Source organism: Lepus europaeus, chromosome 8 (assembly GCF_033115175.1).
Source record: "Lepus europaeus isolate LE1 chromosome 8, mLepTim1.pri, whole genome shotgun sequence".
Lineage (NCBI taxonomy): Eukaryota > Metazoa > Chordata > Mammalia > Lagomorpha > Leporidae > Lepus > Lepus europaeus.
In genome coordinates this window covers 90459904-90487255 of record NC_084834.1, presented here as the reverse complement: position 1 = coordinate 90487255, position 27352 = coordinate 90459904, and the positions used below count along the sequence as shown (strand labels likewise).

At 41.8% G+C, this 27352-nt stretch overlaps 1 protein-coding gene across 5 annotated transcripts in view; it reads left to right on the top strand.

Annotated features, from left to right (window-relative positions):
• Positions 1-27352, top strand: part of HELQ (helicase, POLQ like) — a 69117-nt gene that overhangs the window by 6018 nt on the left and 35747 nt on the right. For 2 of the 5 annotated variants that reach the window (XR_009866643.1, XM_062199893.1), the window contains exons 3-11: positions 1227-1405; positions 1911-2111; positions 2936-3008; positions 7550-7647; positions 9708-9806; positions 13108-13253; positions 17525-17764; positions 25842-25983; positions 26331-26435. Coding sequence is in view for 4 of the 5 variants with exons in the window: in XM_062199893.1 (XP_062055877.1) it covers positions 1227-1405; positions 1911-2111; positions 2936-3008; positions 7550-7647; positions 9708-9806; positions 13108-13253; positions 17525-17764; positions 25842-25983; positions 26331-26435 (1283 nt within the window). In the remaining variant the exon portion in view is untranslated. Of the gene's footprint in view, positions 1-1226; positions 1406-1910; positions 2112-2935; positions 3009-3224; positions 3309-7549; positions 7661-9707; positions 9807-13107; positions 13254-17524; positions 17765-25841; positions 25984-26330; positions 26436-27352 lie in introns of those variants that run through there. The other 3 variants (XM_062199895.1, XM_062199894.1, XM_062199896.1) reach the window with 3 other exon arrangements.

Below are 27352 nucleotides of genomic sequence, written 5' to 3'. Positions count from 1 at the left end.
CTGCTTTCTCAAGCCATAGCAGAGAGCTGGATCAGAAGAGGAGCAGCTGGGACTAGAACCGGCGCTACAGGCGGAGGATTAGCCCACTGTGCTGCCGTGATGGCCCCTGATTGGTTTTTAGTAGTTAATTTTTTTGCCAACCCAGTAGATGACAGTTTAGCATTTTTTTTTTTTTTTTTTGACATTTGGATTTCTTCCTGCTGTGAAATGTCATACCTTTTACCCCTTTTTCCAGAAACAAACACTGGTGCATATTCTGAAGACTCTTAGTGATCCATATTGTTGAAGTATCCCACAGAGAAGCCATAGTAGTTTTCACACTTTGTCTTGAGACTGATCTGTTTTCATGAATCCCACTTTGCTAAGTTGTAGGAGCTCCAGCTTTGCCACCAAATAATCCTGGTCTTTTTATAGTTTAAACAGACGTACTAGTTGAAGTGGTATTGTGCTATTTAAAGTTCACATCCCCATAAGAACTCTTTGAAGGTTCTGGTTTGTATAAAACCTTAGAGGTATTTTTCTCCCTCTCCCTCTCCTTCTCTCTCTGACTAATTTATTTTAAATACAGAGTGACAAGGAGAGACATAGAAGGGGGAGTCTTTTATTCACTGGTTCACTCCCTAATTGGTCACAGCAGCCATGTCTGGGCCAGGCTGATATCAGGAGCCAGGAACTCCATCTGGGTTTCTCACATGGATGGCAGAGGCCCAACTATTTGGGCCATCTTCTAGTGCCTTCCCAGTACATTGCCAGGAAGCTGGATTAGAAGCAAAGTAGCCTAACTCAACCCTGCACTCTAATGGGATGAATATGGGAGACTGTTATTACAAGCAGGGACTTAACCTGCTGTAGCAAAATAATGGATTCCCCTAGCCTCCCTGGGCAGTTAGGGGAATGAGGAAGGGAAACTTTGCAGAACGGAACAGAGAGATCTTCGAGGTCCTCGTCCTTTTGCTTGTGATGTCCCAGGTGATATCCTTTGTCCGCGAGGCTGCTCCTGCTCTGCTGCAATCTTAGACCTAAGCTGCAGCTGCTGAGTAGCTACTCTGCTTGGCTGCCCTGCTGGCTAGGCTTGTGCACATGTGGGACTCTTGACATTCAGCAGAGATGATAGTTATGTTTACCCTACGAGAAGACTGCTGCATGGGAAAGGGTGTGATCTGGGAAAACTTGAGGTTGAGCATGCGGAAGAGGAAAATAATGCCTTTTTATTTTTAATTCCACAGAATGGCAGCATACTTGCTTAACACTGAATTCTGTGCAAGAGAGAAAAAATTTAATATACTCCTTGCCAACAAGTGGTGGGAAAACCCTGGTGGCCGAGATTTTAATGCTACAAGAACTGCTTTGCCGGCGGAACGATGTTTTAATGATCCTTCCTTACGTGGCAATTGTCCAAGAAAAGGTGCGTTGTTTAAAACAAATATTACTTGTCAATATTATTTTAACATTAAGATCTATAAACATAATTTGTTGACTGAGAAGTACCTCTTGATGGAAAACTAGGATCCACAAAAGGAGTGTACAGTACTTACCTAAAGTCTCTTCAAATGCTAATTATCTATGTTAGAAAGTTTTATTTTTCTTAAACTGGTGGATTAAAGTCCATATTAAATGTTTCATTACTATGTAGCCTATTTTTCAAGCAAAAAGTAACCAGTTTTCAGTATAAGTGAGTTATTATTCCACTTTTTGATATCAGAGGAGGGAGCTGTAACTCACTTCTGTATTTATTATGCAGTTTAAAAGTTGCATCTGCACATTAGCTTTACAGCTTTTCCTAGCCTTTGACCTTGTCCCCATTGATTGGTATTAAACACCACTTGAGCTCTTTTGTAAATCCGTATGAGCCTTAATGATTAGAGTTCTTATTCATCTGTGATTTTTGTTTATTTTAACTAATATTCTAGATAACAGGCCTGTCAAGCTTTGGTATAGAACTTGGTTTCTTTGTTGAAGAATATGCTGGAAGCAAAGGAAGATTTCCTCCAATAAAAAGACGGGAAAAGAAATCACTGTATGTTGCCACTATCGAGAAGGGGCATAGCCTGGTGAACTCCTTGATTGAAACAGGGAGGATTAGCAGTCTGGGTCTGGTGGTTGTCGATGAGGTTGGTTACTACTTTTGCAATTTATCAGTATTTTTATTATGCAAGCATTCTGTATACTTCTGATTATGATGTGGGTCTGCTTAGTACCTCTATACAAAGAAGTAGTTTGTTTTAATATACAGATAACACAGGGGAAGGCATCTCATGCCTGGTGGTCCTAAATTTGGTCTTCTGCCAAGTGTTTCTTGAAATGTGAAAGTGTGTGTGTTTAAAAAGTTTTTTTTTTTTTTAAGTCATTCCTTAAGCCATACTGAGTGTAACTTTTTTTCTTTAAAAATTTGTTTATTTATTTGAAAGAGTTACACAGAGACAGAAGGAGAGGCAGAGAGAGAGAGAGAGAGAGAGATCTTCCACTCGCTGGTTCACTCCCAATTGGCTGCAACAGCCAGAGATGTGCCAATCCGAAGCCAGGAGCAAGGAGCTTCTTCCGGGTCTCCCATGTGGGTGCAGGGGCCCAAGGACTTGGGCCATCTTCTACTGCTTTCCCAGGCCATAGCAGAGAGCTGGATCGGAAGTGGAGCAGCCAGGACTTGAACTGGCACCCATATGAGATGCTGGCACTGCAGGTGGTGGCTTCACCCACTATGCCACAGCACCGACCCTAAAAAGTTTTATAATAGTACTTATGAATCTCAGATGTGTCATGGCATCACCCTCCAAACTCATTAACTGAAAATACCAGTAGAATAATGTGTATATGTTAATAGTTACATATTTAAAATATTGAAGCATTACAAACATTCAATTTATATGTGTGTTTTAGGTAGGCATTATATGAAGATTTACTTCTCTGCCCTTTTTTTTTTTTTTTTTTTATCTCAAAGCTGCACATGATTGGTGAAGGAAGCCGTGGGGCTATACTGGAAATGACCCTAGCAAAAATCCTCTACACTAGCAGTAAGTACTTTTTTTTAATGAGATCGTTAGTTGATTTCTAGGCAAGATACCTATAAAATACTTAATTCTATCTCTAGATAGACTATGTAATGTACAGCAAGATACTGAAACTTCTTGCCTTAGTTTTTTTTTTGTTTGTTTGTTTGTTTTTAAGACTTATTTTTTATTTATTTGAAAGAATTACAGAAAGAGGCAGAGAGAGAGGTCTTCCATCCGCTGGTTCACTCCCCAAATGGCCACAATAGCCAGAGCTGAGCCGATCTGAAATCAGGAGCCAGGAGCTTCTTCTGGGTCCCTCAGGTGGGTGCGGGGACCCAAGAACTTGGGCCATCTTCTACTGCTTCTATTACTTTCCTAGGCCATAACAAAGAGCTGAATCTGAAGAGGAACAGCTGGGACTCGAACTTTCGCCCATATGGGATGCTGGCACTGCAGACTGGGACTGTAACCCACTGCACCACAGCGCCAGCACCCTCTGCTGTAGTTCTTTAATTTCTAAGATAAGCCTATAAGTGTATTTAGTAGTAGTATGAATGAATAAATGAATAGAATTATGAAAATAAATGAAATTAATATTTGAGGAAATCCTCACTCGTTATTCTCCATTTAGTAGCTATTTGTGCCTTGTCACTTCACTCACCCTGTTTCCATAAAATTGGGATAACAGTGATTCCAACCTGATAGGACTGTTGTGAGGACTATGAGTCAACAAGTGCATTTATTTATATTATTTTTTTTTTAAATTAAGATTTAGCTTATTCATTTGAAAGGCAGAGTTACAGAGAGAGAGAGAGATCTTCCATCAGATGGTTCACTCCCCAAATGGCTGCAACTGCTTGGGCTGGGCCAGGCTAAAGCCAGGAACTTCATCTAGGTCTCTCAGAGGGCTGCAGGGCCCCAAGCACTTGGACCATCCTCCACTGCTCTCCCAGGCACATTGGCAGGGAGCTGGATCGGAGGTGGAGCAGCCAGGACTAAGACCAGCACCCCTATGGGATACCCATGTTTTAGGCAGCGGCTACACCCACTCTGCCACTATGCTGGCCTCTAACCCCTGCATTTACCACACAGTATTCAGGAAGGACTTGCTGCTGCTGTTGCTGCTGCTTTATTACTATTATAATCATTACAGTCATCCTCCTAATAAGCTGTGGATTTAAGTAGTCACTTCAGGAGCAATTTTGCAACATCAAATAGTCTTTTAATATACATGAAATATTTGTTTTAAATGTCATGTCTATTATTGATTGATATGGTCTTGTAATCCTTGGCTTATTTTTATAAAAATTGGCTATTAGGGGCCTGCACTTTGGCACAGCAGGTTAAAGGCCCCACATCACATATAGGTGCCAGTTTGAGTCCCGGCTTCTCCACTATTCTAATCCAGCTCTCTGCTATAGCCTGGGAAAGCAGTAGAAGATGGCCTAAGTCCTTGGGCCCCTGTGGGAGACCTAGAAGAGGCTTTTGGCTCCTGGCTGCAGATCAGTTCAGCTCTGGGGAGTGAACCAGTAATGGAAGAACTCTCTCTGGCTCTAACTCTCTGTAACTGTCTTTCAAATAAAAAATCTTTTTAAAAAATTAACTATAAAGATCAATCTTAAGAATTATTTTTAAAATTTTGACTGTACCATGGTATTTAGGCAGATTATAACATTCTATAGTCATTCATTCAGAAAATATTTATTGAGCCTACTGTGTGCCTGGCACTCTTTTAAGTGCTAGATATACAACAGTGAGTGAAAGTCCCTGTCTTTATTTATTAAGCCTATATTTTAGTTAAAGTGAACAAATAATCAGACACATAAAGAGAGATGATGATAAATTTAATGAAAAAAAAATTTTAAAGATTTGTTATTTATTTCAGTGGCAAACAGAGAGCTTCTACCCATTGGGTTTACTCCCCTAAATGCCTGCAACACCTGGGCTGGGCCAGTCTGAAGTCAGGAGCAAGGAACTCCATCCTGGAAAGTTTCCCAGTGGGCGGTGGGGACCCAGATGCTTAGGACATGAATTTGCTGCCTGGAGCACTAGTAAGGAGCTGAATCAGAATTCAAACCGATACTCACATTTGGGATGCCAATGTTGCAGGTCGTAACTTAACCAGCTGTACCACAATGCTTAGCCCTAATGGAGCTAAAAGCAGAGGAAGAAAGTAGAATGATGGCTACTTGTCCATCCTGACTGTCTTTGTCCTTTTTTTTTTTTTTTTTTTGATGTTTGATGGCTTGTCATTGTTTTGTCCTTTGGGTGCTGGAACATCATTCTCTTGGCTTCCATACTATGTATGAGGGATCATAGCTTAGCATTGACAGTGTATCATAATGACTGAGGAAAAGTTATGGAGCTAGATTCAAATCTCGGGGCTCCTCTTTATCGGACACATGATCTTAGGCAAGTTGTAAACTGTGCCTCTATTTCCTTATTCATCATTCATCATATATGAGTGACAGAAATAGAACCTTCCCCACTGAATTGCTGCAAAGTTGGCAGGTGTTAATTTTCTTTTTTTTTTTGAAGACTTAGTTTTATTTATTTGAAAGGCAGAATTAGAGAGAGAGAAAGAGACCCAGAGAGAGAGATCTTCCATCCCCTGGTCCATAACACTACATTTAACAGGTATTTAAATAAAATGAATCTCTTTTAGTTGCTGCTGCTTGTTATTCTGCTGCAACCCTTCTGAGTTTGTGTTAGCACATTTGTGTTAGCAGAGATTCACTGTAAGCTCTTCCCTTGTTTCTTACAGTTCCAGCTAATTCTCACCCATACTTATGACAAGTAATCATGTGTGCTGATGGCTGCCAATTTGTACTTCTCAACCTTGATTTGTAGCTCTAAGCTCTCTTCTGAGTGATACTGTCTGCCACCTGGACACTGACACTTGAATGTCCTGTATACAGCCAAGCCCAACTAGAGGTTGATCTACACCTAACTAATTTTCTTTAAACCTGTTCTTCAGTCTGAATTCCCAGCCACTGCTCTCAAGCCAGCCAGCCACACCAGAATCGAATTTTGCTTGTACTGTCCATCAGCAACCACATTCTGTCTAGTTTATTTCATAAATATGTTTAAAATTCTCTTCCTCCTGTCTTTCTTTACTACTAAGTCTTTACTTGGGTACTTCATCCTTTCTTACCTAGATGCCCACAGAGATCACCAAGCTCTTCCATCTGCCTTTGGTCTTGACCATTACCCTCTATTCCACCAAACCCATCTTCTCTAGGGCAGGTAGTATGATCTTTCCCAAATGCAAATCCAGTTTGTTTATTTTACTATTTACCATCCTTTGACAACTTCCCTTTGTTTTCTGCATAAATCCCAGAGTTCATTGTCGCCTTCCTTTTTTCATTATTATTATTTGTGTCATATATTTGAGAGAGCTCCCAGCTGCTGATTTACTCCTGAAATTCCCATAGTGGCCAGGGAACTGAAGCCAGGAGACAGAAGCTCAATCCAGATCTCTCACATGGGTGGCAAGAACACTCATACTGCTGCCACTCAGGTTCTGAATCAGCAGGAAGCTGGAATCAGGAACCTGAGCCAAAAGTTGAGCCCAGATACTTCAGTATAGAACCCAGACATCCTAATTTGCATAACACTTGATCCATATTTGAATCCTTTCAGATAACATTCTGAATGAGCATTTCAGGACAAGGCAGCAGCAATGAAGAAACGTTATCCTGGCCGGCGCCTTGGCTTAACAGGCTAATCCTCCACCTTGCGGCGCCGGCACACCGGGTTCTAGTCCCGGTTGGGGCGCTAGATTCTATCCCGGTTGCCCCTCTTCCAGGCCAGCTCTCTGCTATGGCCCGGGAAGACAGTGGAGGATGGCCCAAGTGCTTGGGCCCTGCACCCTCATGGGAGACCAGGAGAAGCACCTGGCTCCTGGCTTCGGATCAGCACGATGCGCCGGCTGTGGCAGCCATTGGAGGGTGAACCAACGGCAAAGGAAGACCTTTCTCTCTGTCTCTGTCTCTCACTATCCACTCTGCCTGTCAAAAAAAAAAAAAAAAAAGAAAAAAAGAAAAGAAACGTTATCCTAAGAAAGGTTCTGTGGTGTTTGACTCAATAGCTAAGTCTACAACAAGTAGACATTTGTATTGCCCAGGAAGTTTAAAGCCTGATAGCAAGATTCAGTAAAGGACTCTTCCTCATTTAGCCCAGTGTCCCACACCCTGTATTCTACACCTACACAATGCCAATGGAACACTAACTCCTCATAAAGATGATCCAAGTAGATAGCATAGCCTATTTATATTCATTTCTTTTTAGAAGTAAAATATCCTACTTATTACCATTTTGAGATTGTGTAAAATTCTAACTAGGTAACTAGGTACTTTCAGGATACCTGAAAGATCTCATTCTTTGATTGCCAGGCTAATACTTTGGCAATATATTTGTATTTTTCATATTTACTTCTTTCCCCTTATCCACTTTCCAAAATCGCTTGGGAAGGATTCAGACAACAAAAGTTTGCTAAAATTATTTTATGATTTCCTAACACATTTTCCTTAATACTTTGGGATTGCCTTTTTTTTTTCCAGAGACAACTCAAATTATTGGTATGAGTGCAACACTAAATAATGTTGAAGACCTACAAGAGTTTCTTCAAGCAGAATATTATACCAGTCAATTTAGACCAGTATGTACCTAAGGTTTGCACTGTATTATTTTGTTGTGTGTTCATGTTGTATATTCATTAATTAGAAGTAAAAGTAGTAGGTGTGGGTGTTGTGATACAGTGAGCTAAGCTGCTGCTTGGGATGCCCACACCCCATACTGGAGTGCCTGGGATTGAATTCTGGCTACTTGGGCTTCTGATCTAACTTCCTACTAAAGCACCTGGGAGGCAGCATGTGACAGCTCAGGTACTTGAGTTCCTGCCATCCTCTTTGGAGACTCGGATGGATTTCCTGGCTCTTAGTTTTGGCCTGACCCAGTCCCAACTGTGGTGGGTATTTGGTGAGTGAACATGTGGATGGAAGATTCGTGTGTGTGTGTGTGTGTGTCCCTCTCTCACTTTGCCTTTCAAATAAACAATTTATAAAAACATTAATAAACGTATTTTGAAAAATTCTATAGAGTAATGAAGAGGCATACATCACAGTTTGTGTATAGAGAATGTCAACACTGTGGGATCTTGCTTGGAATCACTTATGTGTCAGAGCACTTGGAACAGTGCTCTGAGTCGTCAGTGAACATTGATTGAGTGGATTTTTCCATACCCATTCTACTTTTGCATTTCTTATTCTCCAAAGTAAATTTTTTCATTTGGCTAAAATTTAGACATGTTTTGAGTTATTGGCATGTTAAAAATTTATTTTAAAAGTTAATTTTATTTTTTTTGACAGGCAGAATGGACAGTGAGAGAGAGAGACAGAGAGAAAGGTCTTCCTTTGCCGTTGGTTCACCCTCCAATGGCCACCGTGGCCGGCGCACCGCTCTGATCCGATGGCAGGAACCAGGTGCTTCTCCTGGTCTCCCATAGGGTGCAGGGCCCAAGCACTTGGGCCATCCTCCACTGCACTCCTGGGCCATAGCAGAGAGCTGGCCTGGAAGAGGGGCAACTGGGACAGAATCCGGTGCCCCAACCGGGGCTAGAACCCGATGTGCCGGCGCCGCAGGCGGAGAAAATATTTTCAAGTTCATATGCTTTCATAGTTGTAATAATTTTTAAGGAAGTTAGACTTCATGTGGATTGAAATTTACTTTTAAAAATATTTGAGAATCAGAGAGAGAGCAAATTCACACTCCCATCTGCAATGTCCAGTAGCCAAAAATGGAAACTAGGAACTGAATTAGAGTCTCCCATGTGGGTGGTAGAATCCCCATCACTTGAGCCATCATAACTGGCTCTCAGTATCTCCAGGAAGCTGGAATCAGGAGCTGGAGCTGGGCATCACACCTGGTGCTCTGATATGGGATGCAGGTGTCATAACTGGCATCTTAACCACCAGACCAAACACCTGCATTGAATTTAAATATAAACTGTTCAGTAACAAAATGCTTGAAGAAAGTAAACCATAGTAATATATAGTTATTTGAAAGTAGCTTATAATATACACAAACTACCTGTGGAGAATAATTTTTGAGAGTAACCAAGTTTTCTTTCAGACATATTTGGTTCCCTTTAGCATATTTGACTTCTCAATTCAAAAGTATTGAGAGTGGGCATTTGGCAAATCAATTAAGATGCTTTTTGGGATACCCATATGCCCAATTTGAGTGCCTGAGTTTGAGTTCTGGCTCTGTGTCTAACTCTAGTTTCCTGTTAATGTGCACCCTGGGGAGGCAACAGTGATGACTCGAATACTTGGGTCTCTGCCACCCACTTGGGAGACCCAGATTTACCTCCAGGCTCCTGACTTTGGCCTGGACCAGTTCCAGCTATTGCTGGCATTTGGGAAGTAAATGAGTGGATAGAAGATCTCTGTTTCTCTCTCTGCCTTTCAAATTAATTAAATAAAAATTGTATGAGTAAATTTCAGGAAATTAATCTCTATTTTGATTTGGAGGGAAAAAGGAGAAAAAAAAAAAGAAAAATAGTAAATCAATAGCCTTTAACTTGAAGCATGTTTTACATGTCAGATAAGGTAAAATCTTTGTTTTTCTGTCACTTTTTACAGTATATTTTATTGTCTTTGAAACTATAGAAAGAGCAATTCCTATGTGATATTAATTGCAAATGTCCTTTAATTCAAGGTTGAACTGAAAGAATATCTAAAACTAAATGATAGAATATATGAGGTTGACAGCAAGGCTGAGAATGGCATGACTTTTTCACGTGTCCTGAATTATAAGGTAATGTTGTTCATCTTAAATCCCAAGTTCCCAGACTTTGTGCCAAGGTGTCCTGGAGGGCCATGGAAGATTCACATGTGTACCACGGAATAGTTCAAATATTTAAGAGAAACAGCTAATGCTTGACATCTGTTGGACATCATAAAAACAACTTAGTTCAAGGTAGTGAGTTTGCAATTTCACATTCCTTTCTGTGACATCATATCATTGTGAAATTGAAGTTTTTGCAGTCACTATAATCAAATACCATGTGAAAAATCATTCTGGGATGGAAAAGGGTGATTGGGTCCAATCGTATCCCAAAGGTTGAAAGACAGGACCCGCTTGTGCACATATGCCATTAGTGAGCTGCTGTGTTATTTAAGGATGAGATAAAAATATTTTTTTCACTCAATTGATGTGTGTTATTATTCAGATGACTAATAAGCTGGGAGGAAGTTCATATTTGTTTACTTTTTTGGACCTAACTACCTAATTTTAAAAACTGTTAGGTATTTCTTTTGGCCTTGATGCTCTGTGAACTGAGAACATTTGGAAAGACTCCAATGTTTGTTCATTCAGCAGTAACATTTGTGGGCCATGTAGTTCATGGTGTATAAACTGTTAATGTCTATGTGAAATGTTAATGTTTTACATTCTAAATGAAAGAAAGGGGAGACATGGCTTTTGACCTAGTGGTTAAGATGCCCACATCCTGGGGCAAGTTAAGTTAACCCACAACACTGGCATCCCACATGGGTGCCAGTTGGAGTTCTGGCTGTTCCATTTCCAATCCAGCTCCCTGTTAATGCTCCTGGGAAAGTAGCACAGAATGGCCCAAGTGTTTGGACCCCTGCATCCACATGGGAGATCTAGATGAAGCTCCTGGATCCTGGCTTCAGTTTGACCCAGCCCTGGCCACTGTGGGCATTTGGGAAGTGAACTAGCAGATGAAGGATCTCTCTCTTTCTGTAACTCTGTCTTTCAAATAAATAACTAAATCCTAAAGAAAAAAAAAAAGGTACCTATATCCCATACCAGAGGTGCCTCAGTTTGATACCCAGCTGTGACTCCAGCTTCCTGCTAATGCTAATGTAGACCCTGGGAAGCAGTAACAATGACTTCAGTAGTTGGGTCCCTGCCACCCACATGGGTAGATGGAGTTTCTAGTTCCCAGCTTTAGCCCAGTCCAGTCCCAGCTATTTGGGGAGTGAACCAGTTGCTAGGAGCTCTTTCTGTGTCCCCCTCTCTGTGTGTCTCTCTCTGCTTCTCATATAAGTTTTTTTGTTTGTTTGTTTTGTTTTGTTTTGTTTTTAACGAGAGGAGAGCAGGCATTCGGTTTCATGGTTAAGATGCTGCTTGGGTATTCGCGTTCCAAATTGGAGTGCCTGGTTTCAAAGAAAAAGCTTCACTCCTGATTCTAGCTTCCTGTTAATGCATACCCTGGGAGGCAGCAGGTGATGGCTCAAATAATTGGGTCCCTTTTCTATCAGGTTCTATTTGCCTCTCAATCAGAAAACTTAATTGTAGCTTAGACAGCACCTTTCTTAGCTCCTCTAATAATGACTCTGTCCTTTGTTCTAGGCCCTGTCTAGTGCACTTGGGTCTCATTCCTTTGTAATCATAACCTCTACTCTACCACCAATGGCTCTACTCCCAACCTGTGCGTACTGATGGTCCTCTTCCCCACTTAATGCTGTATAATGGTTCAAACCTGGTAAATGCCACTCTTAGGATCATTGGTTACTATCCTCACTCTGTCTTTTATGACCTTGTCTAAATACGATCAGAGTCGGCAAACTTGGAAGGCTTCCATAGCCTTGGCAACTCATGACGACAGCCTAGGATGGTTACTGGCGCCATAAACTAGAGTGTCAATTTGTTGGGTCAACAACAGGAGCCACTGTGCACTTGCTCCTCATGTGGGATCTCTGTCCTTAATGTGCTGTACATTGTGATTTAATGCTATAACTAGTACTCAAACAGTATGTTTCACTTTGTGTTTCTATGTCGGTGCAAACTGTTGAGATCTTTATACTAAATTGATCTTCTGTATATAAAGAGAATTGAAAATGAATCTTGATACAAATGGAAGGGGAGAAGGAGCGGGAGAGGGGAGGGTTGCGGGTGGGAGGGAAGTTATGGGAGGGGGAAGCCATTGTAATCCATAAGCTGTACACTGGAAATTTATATTCATTAAATAAAAGTTAAAAAAAAAAATAATTGGGTCCCTGCCAACCACTTGGAGACCTGGATGGAGTTCTCAGTTCCTGGCTTCAACTTGGCTCAGTCCCAGCTGTTGTGGGTTTCTGGGGAGTGAACAAGCAAAATAGAAAATCTCTGTATCTGTCTCTCTCTGCCTATAATAGTATGTAATTTTTTAAAAGAAAGAAAAATAGATTTTGTGGTAATTCTAGAATTCTATAAAGATACGTTACCTTAAACCTATATCTGTTTTCAATAAAGTTAAAGGAAGCAAGATTTAAAAAAAATTTTTTTAAAGATTTATTTTATTTGTTTGAAAGAGTTACAGAGAGAGGTAGAGACAGAGAGAGAGAGGTCTTCCATCCAATGGTTCATTCCCCAGCTGGCCACAATGGCTGGAGCCACACCGATCTGAAGCCAGGAGCCAGGAGCTTCTTCCGAGTCTCCCACGTGGGTGCAGAGGCCCAAGGACTTGGGCCATCCTCCACTGCTTTCCCAGGCCATAGCAGAGAGCTGGATCGGAAGAGGAGCAGCCGGGACTAGAACCGGCGTCCATATGGAATGCCAGGGCTTTAACCTGCTGTGCCACAGCACCAGCCCCTTACATTATTTTTTAAGTGTTGATTTCCTATGCTTGCTTTGAGTTGGAAAAATTTTCATAATTCAGTGCTAAATATTTTTTTTACTTCTGAAAAATGTCCTTTACTATGGTTAAACCTATGTTTTTGAAAATTATCAGTAATAGTAGAAAGTATATCTTATTTATGCAATCCTTTGACCGTTATAAGGTCCAATCTGTGTTTTTCTCGGCGTGCTTTTTTGTTCTGCTTTGCTGGAGATGGGCATGTAGTGATGTTATTAATAACACTATTTTCACTTCTTTAATTTTCTTTCATTTGTTTTTTAAACTAAATATACCTAACAAAACCTTAATAACCTAGCAAAAAAGTGAGAGTTAACATTTTGATGTTTAATGTAAGTTTTGTCTTTTTTAATGATCAGATTTATTAAATGATAGTTCAGAATTATGGATGATTTGCTTCTAATCACACTGGCAAAAAGTTGGCAGGCTTTCATGGTTACTAACTGCCTTGTTCTTATATCTTACTGTTTGCAGTACTCTGACACTCTGAAAAAGATGGATCCTGATCATTTGGTAGCATTAGTGACAGAAGTTATTCCCAATTATTCCTGCTTGGTTTTTTGTCCCACTAAGAAGAATTGTGAAAACGTAGCAGAAATGATATGCAAATTCTTAAGCAAGTATGTTAATCTTTTAAAAATTTTGTCCTGTTTAATTTTTATCTTGAACCTCAGGTTTTGCATTCTTTTCACTGAAACAGTACTGATTACTTATTACAGATCTGATATTAAGTGGTTGTATTGAATTCTAAAGGACTTGACCTTGAAAAAAGAATGTTTAACCATGAAATTCACACGTGGTGAAATAGCTGGGCACTGAAAGACACAAACTACTGCATGATTTCATTCATATGTAATATTTTAAAAATTATCTCATAGAAGTTGAAAGTAGAATGATGGTGACCAGAATCTGGGGTGAGAAGAGGGGAGGGGGAGACAGGGAAAGGTTAACCAAAGGGCACTAAGTTCTAGTTGGTTCTGGGGTTCTGGGGCTTTGTAGGCTGTCTGTAGATAAGAGATGTTTTCTTTCTCTCTTTTTACATGTTGCCCACCTCTACCACTCTTCCTGTGTGTGTATGTGTGTGTGTATAAACTAGAGGAAAGAATTTTGAGTGTTTTCACCTTAAAAAATGGTAAATATGTGTTTACTGTGACTTGAACATTGTACAATATATGCATGTATGGAAATATCACAATACGCTATAAACATGTAAAATTTTTTATATCAGTTTAAAGTATTTTTAAATTCATATGTGTAGTGGGTAAGGCCACCGCCTACAGTGCCAGCATCCCATATGGGCACCGGTTCGAGTCATGGCTGCTCCAGTTCTTATCCAGCTCTCGGCTGTGGCCTGGGAAAGCAGTGGAAGATGACCCAAGTCCTTGGGCCCCTGCACCGGTGTGGGAGACCCAGAAGAGGCTCCTAGCTCCTGGCTCCTGGCTTTGGATTGGTGCAGCTCTGGCTGTTGCAGCCAACTGGGGAGTGAACCACCGGATGGAAGACCTCTCTCCCTCTCTCTGCCTCTCCTCTCTCTGTGTAACTCTTACTTTCAAGTAAATAAATAGATATTCTAAAAGAAAATTCATATATGACAAAGACCAGAAGTAAATTCTTTTTTTAAAAAATTTATTTATTTGAAAGGCAGAATTACAGAGAGGCAGAGAGAGAGAGAGAGAAGTCTTCCATTCTCTGGTTCACTCCCCAAATGGCCACAGCAGCCAGACCTGGGCTAATCTGAAACTAGGAGCCAGGTACTTCTTCTGGGTCTCCCATGTGAATGCAGGGGCTCAGGCACTTGGGCTGTCTTCCACTGCTTTCCCAGGCAATAGCAGAGAGCTGGATCGGAAGTGGAGCATCCAGGACTTAAACTGGATCCCATATGGGATGCTAGTGCTGCAGGCGGCGGCTTTACCCGCTACACCACTATGCCAGCCTCTTCAGAAGAAAATTCTAAAGTCGCATGTAAGAATGCTAATGTAATGGCTTAAATCAGTGATTTGAAACCTTAACTGCACAGAATCAACTCAGAGGCTTTTAGAAATCTCAGTGTCCAGCCTACATCTTAATCAAATCAGAATTTCTGGGAGTAAAACTCAAACCTCATTTTGTAATCCTCCCAAGGCAAGTCCAAGTTACAGCCAAGGTCAAGAACCACTGGCTCAGATAGTCCAAGGACTAATCACTATAATCACTTTTTAATTAAATACTGGTTGTTTTGCAAGGCACAGTGACACACAGGGAGACAGATAGAAAGAGACCTGCCATCCATGGGTTCACTCCCCAAATGGACACAATTGCTGTGTCTGGGCCAGGTCAAAGCCAGGAATCTAGAACTCCATCTGGGTTTCCCACGTTGGTGGCAGGGGCCCAAGTACTTAGGCTGTCTTCCACTGCCTTCTCGGGTATGTTAGCAGGAAGCTGGATCAGAAGTGAAGTAGCTGGGACTCGAACTGGCCTACCCATGTAGGATGCCAGCATTGCAAGCAGTGGCTTCACCTGCTGCACCACAAAACTGCTCCCTACTTTTGTTTTCTTAGTAACCTTTACACTTAAGTTTAATCTCCTAAGTAATTAAGAAATGTATTGATTTGGAATGTTATGTGTTTAGTATTGGCTTTGTCATACTCAGAGATAAGTATAAAGTGACTTTAAGTATGGTTTCTTGTTTTCTGCATCTGTTTGTCCCATGTAAGATTTTAGCATGTTTCCAGGCATCTTTTTGGCCCCTTAACTAGTACTGTATCACTCTTCACAGACTGTTAACTGGGATTCTAATTTAGTCATCCTCCACCTCCCGTCCCAGTCCTGCATTTGGCCTAGCAGTTAAGATGCCTGCATCCCATATCAGCATGGGTGCCTGTGTTGGAGGAAACCTGGCCCCTGCTCCTGATGTTAGTTTTTTGCAAATGCAGTGTCTAAGAGGCAGTGGTGATGGCCAAGTAGCTGGGTCCCTCCCTGTGGGACACCTTGATTGAATTTTTGGTTCTGGACTTCAGCTCTACCCAGTCCCAGCCTTTGTAGGCATTTGGGGTATGCCAGGTGGAAGCTCTTTCTGTCTGACTTTGTCTCTGTCTTTATATCTATCTCTCTGCCGGTCAAATAAATAAATGAAATTTGAAAAAATAAAATAGGGGTAGGCATTTGGCACATTATACCACTTGGAATGCCTGCCTAGTGTATTGGTGTGCCTGGTTGAAATCCAAACTCCTCTTCCAATTCTAGCTTCCTGCTAATATGCATCCAGGGAGAAAGCAGGTGATGGCTCAAGTTCTCACTGCCCACGTGGGAAACCTAGATTCAGTCCCTTGCTTCTGGCTTTGGCCTGCCCCAGCCCAGCGCCAGCCTGACTGTTGCAAGCATTTGGGGAGTGAACAGCAGATGGAAGATTGCTCCTCTCTCTTTCTCTCTCTCAAGTAAAAATAATAAATACATTTTTTTTTTTTTTGACAGGCAGAGTGGACAGTGAGAGAGAGAGAGACAGAGAGAAAGGTCTTCCTTTTTGCCATTGGTTCACCCTCCAATGGCCGCTGTGGCCGGCGCATCACGCTGATCCGAAGCCAGGAGCCAGGTGCTTCTCCTGATCTCCCAATGCGGGTGCAGGGCCCAAGCACTTGGGCCATCCTCCACTGCCTTCCCGGGCCATAGCAGAGAGCTGGCCTGGAAGAGGGGCAACTGGGATAGAATCCGGCGCCCCGACCGGGACTAGAACCCGGTGTGCCGGCGCCGCAAGGCAGAGGATTAGCCTGTTAAGCCACGGCGCCGGCTAATAAATACAATTTTAACAAAGTAAATACAATTGAATTTGTTGAATGGCACAAAGATACAGAGATTTGAGATAAAATGAAGGAATTACTTATCTGGTAATTGGTGGTCTGCCTTTATAGTGACATTTTCTATTATAAAAACCTAATGAGACCAGCGCCGCGACTCACTAGGCTAATCCTCTGCCTTGCGGCGCCGGCACACCGGGTTCTAGTCCCGGTCGGGGCACCGATCCTGTCCCGGTTGCCCCTCTTCCAGGCCAGCTCTCTGCTATGGCCAGGGAGTGCAGTGGAGGATGGCCCAAGTCCTTGGGCCCTGCACCCCATGGGAGACCAGGAGAAGCACCTGGCTCCTGGCTTTGGATCAGCACAATGTGCCGGCCGCAGTGGCCATTGGAGGGTGAACCAACGGCAAAAGGAAGACCTTTCTCTCTCTGTCTCTCTCTCTCACTGTCCACTCTGCCTGTCAAAAAAAAAAAAAAAAAAAAAAAAAAAACAAACCTAATGAAATTATCATTGAAGCATTCTCAGTAACTAACTCATTTTCTTAGGATAATTGAAAGTAGTGGGACATGAAGCGGCTAAGTGATGGAGACATTGTGGGGTGTTATTGTGGTTTCCAAAGTGCTAGTGTAAGGCAGCATTTTAGCATGTAAGATGATATAATAACATGTGTTACCATTTTCAGACAGGAAAATGTGTGCTTTAAAATAAAGCAAACCATTTTCTGTAAGACTTTATGTGGTAGAGAATAAACAATCAAATGACTCTAGAGCAAGGATCTAAACCTAGGGTGCATGAATTCTTAGGAAGAATAGGAATGAACTTCACAAAGTCTACAAACCTTCTGAAATAATATGCAGAGGATTATATTTATATGAACAGTTATATTTTTTTCTAAGCATTGATGAGGTTTTCTCAGGGCTCTGTGTAAATTGCAAAAAGAATGAGAGACTGCCTAATAGTTAATGAAGTTAGAATCAAAATTCTAAGTACATTTTGTATACCCTTATCAATTAAAGTAGTACTTTTTTTTTTTTCCAAGAAGAATGTTTCCATGATCTAATAAGATGAAAAATCAGGACTTTGGCAGATCCAGGATTCACATCTCCAATGGATCTTCTTCCTAGGGAATATCTGAAGCACAGGGAGAAAGAAAAAGATGAGGTGATTAAGAACCTGAAGAGCATCAGCAGTGGCACACTGTGTCCTGTTTTAAAGCACACTATCCCTTTTGGAGTGGCCTACCACCACAGTGGTTTAACCAGCGAGGAACGGAGGCTTCTGGAGGAGGCCTATTCCTCAGGCGTCCTCTGTCTGTTTACCTGCACATCTACCCTAGCAGCAGGGGTCAACCTGCCAGCTCGAAGGTAAGAGATAAACAACACTAGGCCAGGCTTCAGACTTTACTCTCTCAGCAGTGGATGAAAATTTATCAGCTTTTTTTCAGCATTTGCTGAAAACTTTGGTTTATTTCCTTTAATGAAAAATATTAGTAAATTTCTTGGTGTTAGAAGGAAAGAGCGATCTTCCATCTGCTGGTTCACGCCCCACATAGCCAAAACGGCCGGAGCTGTGCCATTCCAAAGCCAGGAGCTAGGAGCTTCCTCCGGGTCTCCCACTCGGATGCAAGGACCCAAGGACTTGCATCATCCTCCACTGCTTTCCCAGGCCATAGCAGAGAGCTAGATCAGAAGAGGAGCAGTGGGATACAAACCACGCCCATGTGGGATGCCGGTGCAGAAGTCGGAGGCTTAGCATACTATGTCACAATGCCAGCCCCTATTATCTTTTTTTTAGGGAAAATCTTCATTACCTTTTCATTTGTTACCAAAGTTATAGGCCTACAATCTTAAAAAAAAAAAAAAAAAAAAAAAGGAGGGGGAGCCGGTGCTGTGGCACAGCAGTTTAACACCCTTGCCTGAAGTGCCGACATCCCATATGGGCACCAGTTCAAGACCTGGCTACTCCACTTCTGATCCAGCTCTCTGCTATGGCCTGGGAAAGCAGTAGAAGATGGCCCAAGTCCTTGGGCCCCGGCACCCGCGTGGGAGACCTGGAAGAAACTCCTGGCTCCTGGCTTCTTCAGATCAGCTCAGCTCCGGCCGTTGCGGCAAATTGGGGAATGAACCATTGGATGGAAGACCTCTCTCTGTCTCTCTGTCTCTCTCTCCCCTACTCCTCTCTGTATAACTCTGACTTTCAAATAAATAAATAAATCTTTACCAAAAAAACAAAGTTATAGGCCTTAACAACTGATTTCTGCTGTTTGTAATTTGTGACTATGGGTTTTTCTATTAAATGGTCAAATTTTATAAATCCCCCATGAGGGTAAAAATACAAAGGTACTTCAAAAAGTTCATAGGAGAATGAAATTAAAAAGTAAGCTTATTTTGGTGCAAAAAAAAAGTTTGAAATACATGCATAATTAAAATGCATTTTCTGTGATCTTTTTTTGTAGACCCCTCACATATGGATTTTCTTTTGGGTATGAAGTTGTAGATATCTCAATGAGATCATAGTTGTTAGCTGTGGGATAATCTCTATTTCTTCACTGGTTCTGATGCCTTGATCTGTCATTTTTTTTTTTAAAGATTTTATTTATTTTATTTGAGAGTTAGAGTTAAAGACAGTGAGAGGGAGAAACAGAGAAAGAGGTCTTCCTTCCGTTGGTTCACTCCCCAAATGGCCACAACAGCCGGCACTGCACCAATCCAAAGCCAGGAGCCAGGAGCTAGGAGCCTCTTCTGGGTCTCCCACACCGGTGCAGGGGCCCAAGGACTTGGGCCATCTTCTACTGCTTTCCCAGGCCATAGCAGAGAGCTGGACTGGAGAGGGGCAGCCGAGACTAGAACCGGTGCCTATATGGGATGCCAGCACTGCAGGTGGAGGATTAACCTACTGCTCCATGGCACAGGCCCCTTGATCTTTTTTTTTTTTTTTTTTTTTTTTTAATTTTTTGACAGAGTGGACAGTGAGAGAGAGAGAGACAGAGAGAAAGGTCTTCCTGTTTGCCGTTGGTTCACCCTCCAAAGGCCACTGCGGCCGACGCATCGTACTGATCCAAAGCCAGGAGCCAGGTGCTTCTCCTGGTCTCCCATGAGGGTGCAGGGCCCAAGGACTTGGGCCATCCTCCTCTGCACTCCTGAGCCATAGCAGAGAGCTGGCCTGGAAGAGGGGCAACCAGGACAGAATCCAGCGCCCTGACCGGGACTAGAACCTGGTATGCCGGTGCCGCAGGCAGAGGATTAGCCTATTGAGCCGTGGCACCGGCTGATCTGTCATTTTTAGAGTTATGTTAGGAGGCCGGCGCTGTAGTGCAGAGGGTTAAAGCCCTAGCCTGCAGCATCAGCATCCCATATGGGCGCCAGTTCAAGTCCTGGCTGCTCCTCTTCTGATCCAGCTCTCTGCTATGGCCTGGGAAAGCAGTCGAGGATTGCCCAGGTCCTTGGGCACCTGTACCCGTGTGGGAGACCTGGAAGGAGCTCCTGGCTCCTGGCTTCGGATCAGCTCAGCTCTGTCCATTGTGGTCATTTAGGGAGTGAACCAGCGGAATGGAAGACCTCTCTCTCTCTTTGCCTGTCCTTCTCTATGTAACTCTGACTTCCAAATAAATAAAATAATTATAAAAAAAAAGAGCTATATTAGTCTCTCATTTTAATTATGAAGCTGTCAATTTCTCCTCTTCTTATTCCTAGTTTTTTCTTTGTATATGTTAAAGTCATTTAGATAGATTTACCTCAGATATCTTATTGTTGAATTATACCTTTTATCAATAATAGGTCTTTGTTTTTCACGTTTGATTTTGCCTACTAGCTAGGTAAATTTATAGCCTCGTATTTTGATTATTCATTGTGCTAAGCATTTCTTTTCCTGTTCTGTTCTTTTTTTGGGGGGGTGGGGGGTCAAATTAGGAGTCTTTATTAGCTAGCTGGCGACTGCACTCTCACAGAGGAAGTCCAGAGGAGACAGCCCCGAGTTGCAGTGATGGGGGGGGTTTTAAAGGGAAAACCTACTTTTTATCAGACATTTGATTATGTGTGTGGGCTTGTGCAAGCAGAAAGCAGGCATACAGAAGCGAGAAGCAGTTAGCCAATCAGTCAGGTTTTTTATAACCTTATTGAAAAATTTAATGATTCAGTTATTCAATTGTTCCTGATTGGGGTCAAGCATGGCATCACTGATCTTGGTGCTGCCTGTGTTATCTTGTGGCTGCAGCCGGGAGAAGACAGGAGAAACCACAGTCTGGTGGCCTTGGCCATTATCAAGCAAGCAGAGGTACAGAAGCTAGAAATGGGCCAGTTACAAACTAACATTTATTTTTATAAAGAAAAGGCCTTGTTTTAAAACAACCAAGCAAAATAACCTATTGTCTATAACCATCCGGGTATGCTATACTTTGTACACAAGTTAAACTTTTGAGTCACTTGTTAAACATCCACTGGTTCTCTCCCCAAATGGCCGCAACAGCTGGAGCTGGGTCCTTCAGAAGCCAGGAGCCAGGAGCTTCTTCCAACTCTCCCACGTATGTGCAACCAAGCACTTGGGCCATCTGCTGCTTTCTTGGGCCATCTTCTGCTTTCCTGGGCCATCAGCAGGGAGCTGGATCAAAAGTGGAGCAGCCTTGGCCGGCGCCGCGGCTCAATAGGCTAATCCTCCGCCTAGCGGCGCCGGCACACCGGGTTCTAGTCCCGGTCGGGGCACCGATCCTGTCCCGGTTGCCCCTCTTCCAGGCCAGCTCTCTGCTGTGGCCAGGGAGTGCAGTGGAGGATGGCCCAAGCCCTTGGGCCCTGCACCCCATGGGAGACCAGGATAAACACCTGGCTCCTGCCATCGGATCAGCGCGGTGCGCCGGCCGCAGCGCGCTACCGCGGCGGCCATTGGAGGGTGAACCAACGGCAAAAGGAAGACCTTTCTCTCTCTGTCTCTCTCTCTCACTGTCCACTCTGCCTGTCAAAAAAAAATAAATAAATAAAAAAAAAAAAAAAAAAAAAAAAAAAGTGGAGCAGCCAGGACTCAAACTGGTGCCCACATGGGATGCTGGTGCCGCAGGCAGATGCTTAACCTACTATGTTAGGAAAAGAGTTGCAGAATGGTGCCCCCTCACATGGGGCACCAAAATGTTAGGAAAAGAGATGCAAGGTAGAGAGGAGATAGTGTATGAATTTACAGCCAGGCTGAATTTATTCAGAGAAAATAAATTCATAGAGGTGGGTGACCAACTGCCCACGTGCACATGATGGAACACATGGCAGAAGACCTTATTTTCAATTACTATCACTGATTAGCTTTTTTCATTTTTAAAACAATTTTAAAAAATTAAATTTTTATATCCTTTTTCTGTTAGTCCAGTGGTTACTCTTAAAATGTTAAATTATGATAGATTTTTTTTAAAAAAAGTGTTTATTCAATGAATGCATTTTCATAGGTACAACTTTAGGAATATAGTGGTTCTTTCCCGCATACCCACCCTTCCACCCCAACTCCCATCTGACCTCCCTCTCCTTCTCCCTCTCCCTCTCCCATCCTGTTCTTCACTATAGTTCATTTTTAGTTTGATTTTATATACAGAGGACCAACTCCATGTTAAGCATAGACTTCAACAATTTGCACCCCCCCACACACACAACATACAGAGTACACTCTGAGAACAAGATTTGCAGTTAATTCTCATTGTACAACTCATTAAAGACAGAGTTCCTACATGGGGAGTAAGTGCACAGTGACTTCTGTTGTTCCTTTAACAATTAACAGTCTTATAACATCAGTGATCACCTGAGGCTCTTGCCATGGGCTGCCAAGGCTATGGAAGCCTTTAGTAACCATAGACTCCATCCATATTTGGACACAGCCATAAGCAAAGTAAATGTTCTCTCCTCCTTTCTTTGATGGCCCCTTCTTTCCACTGAGATCTCACAGAGATCCTTTATGTAGGATATTTTTTGCCATAGAATCTTGGCTTTCCATGCTTGAAATGCTCTCACAGGCCTTTCAGACAGACCAGGAAGCCTTAAGGGTTGATTCTGAGGTCAGTGTTATTTACAGCAAATGTCATTCTAGGAGTCTGCTGTGTGGACTGCTTCCCATATTGGACATTATGATATGTTTTTTTAAATGGATTTATTTATTTATTTGAAAGGCAGAGCAACAAGGAGAAAGAGAGATGAAGAAAGGGGTGGGGAGAGTGGGAGAGATGTCGTCAACCTGCTTCCTCACTACCTACAAGGCTGCAACAGCCAGATCTGGGCCAGGCCAAGCCAGTTGTCGAGAACTCCATCCTGGTCTCCCACATGAGTGGTAGGGGCCAAACTACTTGGGCCATCCTGTTCTGCTTTCCCAGGTGCAATAGCAGGGAGCTGACTGGAAGCAGAGTAGCCAGGACTCTTACCAGCACTCTGATATGGAATGCAGCATTGCAAGTGGCGGCTTAACCCGTTGTGCCACAATGCTGGCTCCTACAGTCAATTTTTTATCACAGTAAAATCAATGACTGTTCTCTCCTGAACGTAACAAGAAACTAAGAATTGATATATTCTCCTGTACTGTTTGTGTGTGTTGCAATTTCCTAGAATTTTAGTTCTAGATTTTTAATTCTTTTATCTTATGGTCAATAATTATTTAAACTTAAACTGTTAATTTTACTGATTCTTTACTTACTGCTGCCTCTTCTCTCCTGCATCTTACATGGTTCATTTTTTGTTTTACCATCCTTGAGGAATTATTTTTAAAACTTTGCACTGGAGGGAAAAAGTTGTCTTTAAAGAGGTGAAGGTGTCTTTATTTTTTCTTACACTGTTAACACTTTCCAAGGGAAAAAATTCTAGTTTCATTTTTTTTTTCTTTTGCAGACTGTCATTCCTTGGTATCTGTGGAGGATTGGTTCTACCCCTACCCCATCCCAAAGATACCAAAACAGCAGATGATTAAGTCTCTTATTTAAAGTGGGGTACTATTTGCATATAACCTGTGCACAGCCTCCTATATACTAATCATCTCTAGACTAATTCTGATACCAAAGGTAACGTAAGCGCCATGGATATAGTCATACTATGTTGTGTAAGGAATAATGATGAGAAGTCCTCTGTACATGTAGAATACTCACATAATTTGTTTTCCTATTTAATCCACATTTGGTTCATTCCTTATTATAGAACCCCAGGGTATGGAGAACCAGCTGCACTGTTCATGGCTTTTAGGAGCCAATGTTGCTCATCTTTTTGTCCGGGTTTGCTGCTCATTCCTCTCTGGAACCTTTAGACGTCTCTCATTAACCTTAAAATTCCATCATAGTGCCGGCGCCGCGGCTCACTAGGCTAATCCTCCGCCTTGCGGCGCCGGCACACCGGGTTCTAGTCCCGGTCGGGGCACCGATCCTGTCCCGGTTGCCCCTCTTCCAGGCCAGCTCTCTGCTGTGGCCAGGGAGTGCAGTGGAGGATGGCCCAAGTGCTTGGGCCCTGCACCCCATGGGAGACCAGGATAAGTACCTGGCTCCTGCCATTGGATCAGCGCGGTGCGCCGGCCACAGCGCGCTACCGCGGCGGCCATTGGAGGGTGAACCAACGGCAAAAGGAAGACCTTTCTCTCTGTCTCTCTCTCTCTCACTGTCCACTCTGCCTGTCAAAAATTAAAAAAAAAAAAATTCCATCATAGTGTGTAATAATGCTGATTGTGGTTGTTACATTTTCCCTCCTCTCTATATAAAAGTAGCTATACAGACATAGATTTTTCCAGTTCTCAGAGTTCCTTGTAAAGAAGTTCTTGTGTTATTACCCACCTTTTACAGAAGGGAAAACTGAGATATGGAAGGTTAAATAACTTACTCAACACCCAACAAATGAGTTTCAAAGATAAGGTTTTAACCCAGGAAGTGTAATTCCATAATCCCAACTCACCTACTTTTTATCCATGGATGGATGCTTTCATTTAATACTTTATGCCTTTCTTTAACTTACAGTAATTTTTTTCTGTTATTTCATCAATTATTTCTTTCTTCCCATTGTCTCTGTTTTCTACATTTTAGCTTCAGTTATGGTTGAAGCCTCTGAAATTAAGGTTTCTTGTATATCTCTTTCACACTTTTCTATTTGAACTATGTGATTTCTTCAACTTTACCTTCCATATAACAAAATCCATTTTTAACTGTATCTGTTTACTATGTTCATTCATTATTCATTTATCCCGTTAATTTTTTAAATGAGTTTTTAACTTTTTTCATTTCTCAGAACTCTTTTATTGCTTTTTCTTTGATATAGTCTACCTTCCCTTCATATTATGGATGTACCACTCTGGAATTTTCTGTAGATACTGATTAAAACTTTTAAAAGTTCTCTTTGGTTTCCTGTATTATCTGTCAGTCATTTATTCTATATGTTCTTGTTTTTATGTGGTTAGTTTTTTTGCAAGTGTTTAGTAATCTTGATTGACTTGGGATTCATGAATAAAGGAGTATGTTGATTACTACAGGTAGATGACAGAGGGTTTCTCTTTCCTTTGGATAGGAAAACTAATACAGAGTTGTATGTATGTGAGGAAGATTGAAATCATCCTTTTTGTAGATCAAAAAGAATTGAAATTTGCAATTTTATATAGTTCAAAATAATATAAATGCATAAATAAATATGCATGCCTTGATACATGGTCAGATTTTTCATTTTTTAGTATAAAAATAAAATCTTTGAAGACCTTTATTGTAAACCGATAGACTTTGTAGCTAGTCAGATTTGAGTTCAAATCCTGGTACCTGCCATTCCTGATTTTGTGGTTTGGGGTAAGCCACTTGTTTGAGTTTCAGGTAACTCCTTTGTAAAAATAAATAGGGGCCAGTGCTGTGGCGCAGCTGGTTAATGCCCTGGCCTGAAGCGCCAAAATCCCATATGGGCATCCGAGACTCAGCTGCTCCACTTCCAATCCAGCTCTCTGCTATGGCCTGGGAAAGCAGTAGAAAATGGGCTGAGTCCTTGGGCCCCTGTACCCGTGTGGGAGACCCGGAAGAAGCTCCTGGCTCCTGGCTTTGGATTGGCGCAGCTCTGGCCATTGCAGCCAATTGGGGAGTGAACCAGTGGATGGAAGACCTCCCCCTTTGCTCTCCCTCCCTTCCTCCCTCTCTCTGTCTCTCTCTCTCTCTCTCTGCCTCTCCTCTCTCTGTGTAACTCTTTCAAATAAATAAATAAATAAATCTTTAAAAAAAAAATGATGGAACTCATAAGAACTTTTAAATAAATAAACTAAAAGAGATACTCGTGTTATTGCTAAGAGTTTTGTAAGAGGTACAGTAATGTACATAAAAAACCTAGTGTATCATAGATTCTTGGTACATGGTAGTTACTTTTCATTTTGAGTTGACATGTCATAAATTTAATAGCACATAGATATAATGAAATTATTTTAGAGTAGGTGTTATTGCTGTCGATTAAGTATCCCTCTGAATTAATTCCATGAATTCCACAGAGTTATTTTAAGAGCTCCCTATGTTGCTAAGGAGTTTTTAAAGAGAAATCAATATAAACAGATGATTGGTAGAGCTGGCCGTGCTGGAATAGATACTATTGGAGAGAGTATCCTTATCTTGCAAGAAAAAGACAAGCAACAGGTAATGTTAAATTGGGTTGGTTGGTGGGTTTTGTGTTCTTTTTCCTTGATCTTTGGTCTAGCCCTTTTATAAGACCATCTTTTAAAGTTATCAGTGTTCCTTTAAATGACCCTTCCTTCTCTTTATGATTAAGAATGAGAGCAATCTGTACATATTTCAGACAGTGAACAAGTATTTACCCTATTTGTCTGTCTGCTTTTTTGTGAGGATACCTGTTGAATTCTTATTCTTTTGCCTTTTTATTTTTTGTCTCCCCTTAGCTGGATAATATTGATGTAAAGTAAAATCTTTATATGAACAACTATTTATTTTTATAATAATACAAAGTATACTGTTAACTTTTGTAGGTATCTGAGTTAATAAGCAGACCACCGGAAAACTGTTACAGCCATCTTGTTCAGGAATTCACCAAGGGAATACAATCTTTGTTTCTGTCTTTGATTGGATTGAAGGTATTTTGTAACACTTTTTAGTCTTACTACACTTACCTGAGATAATGTTGATTGGAAAGCCATGTAAAGTATCAAATAAGAAAGAAAAAGTTAACTTTTAGTGTGGAAAAGAACAACTTGTGACATGATTGATCTGAAACTGATTTATGTGTGCATTGTTAGTCCTTTGAACTGTAAGAAATATGAAAAGTCAGCAAATCATAACTGGCATCCATCACAAGGAAGAGGCTAAGCTGTGGGTCCTGACATGGTACAACCTTCCACGCTGCTTCTGCTGGGAGTAAGACACACTTGTAGTCCTGTGACCATTTTAGGATATTGTAAACATTTGGCAGACTGCTACAGACTATCTGGCAGGGGTGGGGAGGGGGCGATAGAAGACAGGCCTACTGAAATGCTTAAAGGGAAATTTATAACTTTAAATGCTTATTAGTTTACAAGAGAGATCCTAACTCAATGATGTAAGTTTTACTTTAAGAGACTTCAAATAAATAAATAATAAATTAAATTCAAAGTAAGTAGAAGGAAGGAAATACAGGATGGGTTATCTGAAATGCTTGGTACCAGAAGCATTTCAGTTCCTTTTTTTAAATTATTACTTGAAAGGCTGAGTTACAAAGAGAAAGGAAGAGACAGAGAGAGAGAGAGGTGTTCCATCCGCTAGTTCACTCCCCAAATGGCTGCAACAGCTGGATCTGGGCCAGTCCGAAGCCAGGAGCCAGGAGCTTCTTTCGAGTCTCCTACCTACGAGGGTGCAGGGGCCCAAGCACTTGGGCCATCCTCCGCAGCTTTCTCAGGCCATTAGCAGGGAGTTGGATTAGAACTGGAGCATCCAGAACATGAACCAGTGCCCATAAGGGATGCCAGTGTCATAGGCAGAGGCTTAACTTACTATGCCACCATGCTGGCCCATGATT